The sequence below is a fragment of the Anolis sagrei genome, chromosome 6 (genome assembly GCF_037176765.1).
Source record: "Anolis sagrei isolate rAnoSag1 chromosome 6, rAnoSag1.mat, whole genome shotgun sequence".
NCBI lineage: Eukaryota > Metazoa > Chordata > Lepidosauria > Squamata > Dactyloidae > Anolis > Anolis sagrei.
The window spans coordinates 128214752-128221429 of NC_090026.1; the positions used below are offsets into that span (position 1 = coordinate 128214752).

Below are 6678 nucleotides of genomic sequence, written 5' to 3' on the forward strand. Positions count from 1 at the left end.
TTATACAATATATATAAATTATATATGTGTGTGTGTGTGTATGTATGTGTGTGTATATATATATATATATATACACACACACACACAATTTTGATATATGTGCGCGCATATACATCTATATTGTCATCTTATCCAACATTTGCACACTTTGCTTTTGAGTTCAAGAGTTAGACGCGATTTGGACGCGATTCCACTCCTCTGTGGGGATTCCCCTTGAGTCTGATGCTCTCTCTTTTTGTATTGTCGAAGGCTTTCATGGCTGGAATCAATAGGTTCTTGTGGGATTTTTCGGGCTATATGGCCATGTTCTAGAGGCATTTTCTCCTGACGTTTCGCCTGCATCTATGGCAAGCATCCTCACTACCTCTGAGGATGGTTGCCATAGATGCAGGCGAAACGTCAGGAGAAAATGTCTCTAGAACATGGCCCTATAGCCCGAAAAAACCCACAAGAACTCTCTCTTTTTGTTTCCGAATTAGCCAATTATTGTGGCCATGTTTCTGGTTTGGAGAGCCATGCAAAAGGCCAGAAAGTCCTTCTTCCTTCCTCTCCCTGGACAGGACACGCACACACCCCGCGTGTAAGGAGACCTGGTCCCGCGGTTGGCGAGGCCGCCTTCCCCCGGCTTTTCCCTCTTTCCCTCCTTCCCTCCTTCCTGGCCTCCTCCTCCTGCTTTTCCACATGACGAGCTTAAAACCACCTTGCAAAAACTCGTGTTGACTTGTATCCCTATCTATTTAATTCGCCCGGTACCTTTTGTTCTTGGCAGGAGAGGATCAAAGCGCATTCTCTTCTGGAAGGGAGGAAAAAGAGAGAGAGAAAGAAAGAAAGAAAGAAAGAGAGAAGACTCTCCTCTCCTCTTTTTCCCAGCCAGAAAGAGACTGCCATGATTTCCTCAACTTTACAGTAAGGAAAAAGAGGAGGCACAGGCAGAGACTTTCCTCCTCTGGCAAAGCTGGGAAAGTGGGTGTTTGTGTGTGCCTGGGTAGATATAATATCATGAAGATCCTTCGGCTCTCTTTTCCCCTGAGGGAAAGAAAGTGGGGAAATCATATGTAAATAGAGAGAGAGATGAAGGTAAAGTTGGAAATGTGTGTGTGTGTGTGGGTGTAGGTATAAATAATTTTCCAACCTTACAGTAGGGGAAAGTAGGAAGAGAGATAGGTAGGTAGGTAGGTAGGTAGGTAGATAGATAGATAGATAGATAGATAGATAGATAGATAGATAGATAAGAGGATAGATAGATAGATAGATAGATAGATAGATAGATAGATAGATAGATAGATAGATAGATAGATGAATAGAAAGACAGACAGATAGATGGAAAGATAGATAGATAAATAAGGATAGATACAGAAAAGGATAGAAAGATAGAAGGATAGAAAAAGAGAAGGATAGAAAGACAGATAAATAGATAGATAGATAGATAGATAGATAGATAGATAGATAGATGGAAAGATAAATAAATAGAAGGATAGATAGAAAGATCATATGTAAATAGAGAGAGAGAGATGAAGGTAAAGTTGGAAGTGTGTGTGTGTGGGTGTGTGTGTAAATAATTTTCCAACTTTACAGTAGGGGAAAGTAGGAAGAGAGATAGGTAGGTAGGTGGGTAGGTAGGTAGGTAGATAGATAAGAGGATAGATAGATAGATAGATAGATAGATAGATAGATAGATAGATAGAAGAATAGAAAGACAGACAGACAGACAGATAGATGGAAAGATAGATAGATAAATAAATAAATACAGAAAAGGATAGAAAGATAGAAGGATAGAAAAATAGAAGGATAGAAAGACAGATAAATAGATAGATAGATAGATAGATAGATAGATGGAAAGATAAATAAATAGAAGGATAGATAGAAAGATCATATGTAAATAGAGAGAGAGAGATGAAGGTAAAGTTGGAAGTGTGTGTGTGTGGGTGTGGGTATAAATAATTTTCCAACTTTACAGTAGGGGAAAGTAGGAATAGAGATAGGTAGGTAGATAGATAGATAGAAGAATAGAAAGACAGACAGATAGATGGAAAGATAGATAGATAAATAGATAGAAGAACAGAAAGACAGACAGACAGATAGATGGAAAGATAGATAGATAAATAAATACAGAAAAGGATAGAAAGATAGAAGGATAGAAAAATAGAAGGATAGAAAGACAGATAGATAGATAGATAGATAGATAGATAGATAGATAGATAGATAGATAGATGGAAAGATAAATAAATAGATAGAAGGATAGATAGAAAGATCATATGTAAATAGAGAGAGAGAGATGAAGGTAAAGTTGGAAGTGTGTGTGTGTGGGTGTGGGTATAAATAATTTTCCAACTTTACAGTAGGGGAAAGTAGGAATAGAGATAGGTAGGTAGGTAGGTAGGTAGATAGATAGATAAGAGGATAGATAGATAGATAGATAGATAGATAGATAGATAGATAGATAGAAGAATAGAAAGACAGACAGACAGACAGATAGATGGAAAGATAGATAGATAGATAAATAAATAAATACAGAAAAGGATAGAAAGATAGAAGGATAGAAAAATAGAAGGATAGAAAGACAGATAAATAGATAGATAGATAGATAGATAGATAGATAGATAGATAGATGGAAAGATAAATAAATAGATAGAAGGATAGATAGAAAGATCATATGTAAATAGAGAGAGAGAGAGATGAAGGTAAAGTTGGAAGTGTGTGTGTGTGGGTGTGTGTGTAAATAATTTTCCAACTTTACAGTAGGGGAAAGTAGGAATAGAGATAGGTAGGTAGGTAGGTAGGTAGATAGATAGATAAGAGGATAGATAGATAGATAGATAGATAGATAGATAGATAGATAGAATAGAAAGACAGACAGACAGACAGATAGATGGAAAGATAGATAGATAAATAAATACAGAAAAGGATAGAAAGATAGAAGGATAGAAAAATAGGATAGAAAGACAGATAAATAGATAGATAGATAGATAGATAGATAGATGGAAAGATAAATAAATAGATAGAAGGATAGATAGAAAGACAGATAAATAGATAGAAAGACAGATAAATAGATAGATAGATGATAGATAGATAGATAGATAGATGGAAAGATAAATAAATAGATAGAAGGATAGATAGAAAGACAGATAAATAGATAGATGGAAAGATAGATAGATAGATAGATAGATAGATAGATAGATAGAAGGATAGAAAGACAGAAGGATAGAAAAAATAGATAGAAGGATATAAAGAAATAGAAAAATAGATAGAAGACTAGAAAGAAAGACAGAAATATAGACAAACAGATAGAAGGATTGATATACGGATAGAAGAAAGAAATATAAAAGGACAGATAGAAAGAAATAGAAGGATACATAGAAGGAAAGAAAGAAAGAAAGAAAGATAGATAGATAGATAGATAAATGGAAAGATAAATAGAGAGAAGGATAGAAAGAAATAGAATGATAGAAGAATAGAATGATAGATAGAAAAATAGACAGATAGATAGATGGATAAAAGGATAGATAGAAGTATAGAAGAAAGAAAGATAAAAGGATAGATAGAAAGAAATGGAAAAATAGACAGAAGAAAAGGGATAGATAGAAAGATAGAAGGAAAGAGATAAATAGATAGAAAGATAGATCAATAGATAGATAAATGGAAAGATAGATAGAAGAATAGAAAGATAGAAATATAGACAGACAGACAGAAAGATAGAAGGATAAAAAGATAGATAGAAGGATAGAAGAAAGAAAGATAAAATGATAGAAATAGAGATAGAAGGATGAAATGATATGATAGAAGGATAGAAATATATATAGATAGAAAGATCGATAGAAGGATAAATAGAAGGATGGATAGGATAGATAGATAGATAGATAGATAGATAGATAGATAGATAGATAGATAGATAGATAGATAGAAAGATAGATGGATGGATAGATAGATAGATAGCTAGATGGATGGATGGATCATAAAGCTATCCTCTCCGGTAAAGCTGGGAAAGTGTGTGTATATACTTTTCCAACTTTATAGTAAGGTGAATGTAGGATAATACATATATCTATCCTACTTTCTCCTACTGAAAAGTTTCCCAAGTGTGTATATATAATTTTCCAGCTTAACAGCTGGAGAAAACACAACATATATATATATATCCTACTTTATCCTATAGTAAAGTTGGAAATGTGTGTATGTATAGCATTATATTCATGTCCAACTTCACAGCAGGAGGAAGTCAAACACATACATACCCTTCCTCCTATACACACACATTTCTCCTACTGTAAAGTTGGGGGAGTGTGCCTATGTTGTGTATGGATATGTATATGTGCATCTATCTGTCTGTCTGTCTATCTATCTGTCTATCTATCTATCTATCTATCTATCTATCTATCTATCTCACAATTTTCTTGTTTTGTACAGTAGGAGAGCATTGGCTTTATCTAACCCGGCGCTTAGATAAATAAACAGAGGAGGGGTCTTCACATGGCTTGGGGGCAAAAACCAAACCAAACTCCACACCCGAAAAAGTCAAAAAGCAATATAGAAAGTGGGTTGTTGTAGGTTTTTCGGGATAGATAGAAAATATAGACATCCCACGCTAAGAAAACCTGGAGTGAAATCCTGACAGCCTCCCACGCGTGAACCATTCCTCCGTGGAAAAGAAATATAGAAAGTGAGTTGTAGGTTTTTCGGGCTATATAGAAAATGTAGAAAGTCACCTCACCCCACGTTAAAAAAAAAACCCCGGAGTGAAACCCGAAGTAAAATCCTAACAACCACTCACGCGTGAAGAATTCCTCCGTGGAAAACAAATATAGAAAGTGGGTTATAGGTTTTTTGGGCTATATAGAAAATATAGAAAGTCACGACATTCCACGTTTTTTTAAAAAAAACCTGGAGTGCAACCCGAAGTAAAATCCTGGCAGCCTCCCACGCGTGAACAATTCCTCCGTGGAAAACAAATATAGAAAGTGAGTTGTAGGTTTTTCGGGCTATATGGGAAATATAGAAAGTTGCGACATCTCACGATAAAAAAAAACCCGGAGTGCAACCCGAAGTAAAATCCTGGCAGCCTCCCACGCGTGAACCATTCCTCCGTGGAAAACAAATATAGAAAGTGAGTTGTAGGTTTTTCGGGCTATATAGAAAATATAGAAAGCCACGACATCCCACGTTAAAAAAAAAACCCCGGAATGAAATCCGAAGTAAAATCCTGGCAGCCTCCCACGCGTGAACCATTCATCCGTGGAAAACAAATATAGAAAGTGGGTTGTAGGTTTTTCGGGCTATATAGAAAATATAGAAAGTCGCGACATCCCACCCGGAGTGCAACCCGAAGTAAAATCCTGGCAGCCACCCACGCGTGAACCATTCCCCCGTGGAAAACATAAATAATCGGAAATGCACAAAATAGGATATGAGTGGACCTCAGAAATGGGACTCACCACCAGATGGGATAGCTGGAGAGGACGGGCGACATCCCGAAGAGGAAGAGGCAAGATCCCAAAAGGGCCATTTCGCCCTCCCCACGCGGGGGTCCCAAACTTTTCAGCTGCGACGAAGGGATCTCGAGGAAAAGATCGATCCCCAAAGCCGTCCAAGCTTTTGCTCTTCTTCTTCTTCCAGGCAAAAAAAGGAAAGGCAGAGATCCTCTTCTCCCACCAAAATGGAAATAAATAGGAAATAAGAGTAATAATAATAGTGATGATGAGACCCTCCTGAAGCCCACGCAGGTAGCTCTCCCTGGTCCGGCTGACTCCTTTCCTGGGATAGGTAGATCTCCGAGTGGATCCCTTTCTCGATCTCTCCTCCTCCCTTGGAGGCGAGGGAGGGAAAGGTTCACAAATGCATCTCGTGGAGGGAAAGAGTCAAGGTTGTGGGTGGAAATCCGACTTCTTCTCAGCAGTCAAGAGGCAAAGGCGGAAGAAGGGTGGCTTTCTCTCTCTCTCTCTGTTTTGGTGGCCCAAGGGGGGCAAAGGGTCGCCCAGATGCGCCACTCCCGAAAGGCGAGCAAGCACTGAGCTCTTGGCCTCAGGATGGGGCTTTAATACGGATTAAGGACGTGTTGGGCCAAAGGGAAGCGAAGTGGAGTGAGAAGGAGGGAGGGAGGGAGAGAAGGAGAAGGAGAAGAAGGGGAGGGTGCTGCAAAAAAGAAAGAAAGAAAGAAGGGAAAGGAGATCTGGAGGAGGAGGAGGAGGAGGAAGGAACCCCTGGGGCTTGGGGAGGTGTGGAAGGAAACCCTCGCGTTTCATTCCCTGCGGGGAAGGGAGTGTCTGTGGGTGGGTTTCGGGGGATGTTTTTGGGAGCAGGGGATGTCATCCCAATGTTCACTTATGGGAAACAAGGGGGGGGGCTGCCTGTCTTGCAAGGGGGTTCGGGGTCACGCGTGACAGAAACACGCAGGAACACGCCCCGCGGGGAAACGAGGGCTTCCTCAAGAGAAAGGGGTTCCCTGGCCTCTCTCCGCCCTATGCCATGTCGGGACTTCCTTCCTTCCTACCTTCCTTTTCCCCCTTCCTTCCTTTCTCCCCTTCCTTCTACCTTCTTTTATCTCTTTCTTTTTCCTCCTTCCCTTCCTTCTTTCCTCCCTTCCTCCCCTTCCTTCCACCTTCTTTTCCTTTATTTTCCGTCTCTTTCTTTTTCCTTCCTTCCTTCCTCCCTCCCTCCCTTTCTTCCTCCCTTCTTTCCTTCCTT

At 39.2% G+C, this 6678-nt stretch overlaps 1 protein-coding gene across 1 annotated transcript in view; it reads right to left on the reverse strand.

Moving 5' to 3' along the window:
* WNT3A (Wnt family member 3A) overlaps window positions 1-5592 on the reverse strand; it is a 111372-nt gene extending 105780 nt beyond the window's left edge. Inside the window, exon 1 of the mRNA XM_060782686.2 lies at window positions 5430-5592. Within this exon, the coding sequence (XP_060638669.1) occupies window positions 5430-5500 (71 nt within the window). The 5' untranslated portion in view covers window positions 5501-5592. The remainder of the gene's footprint in view (window positions 1-5429) is intronic.
* Window positions 5593-6678: the final 1086 nt, after the last annotated feature.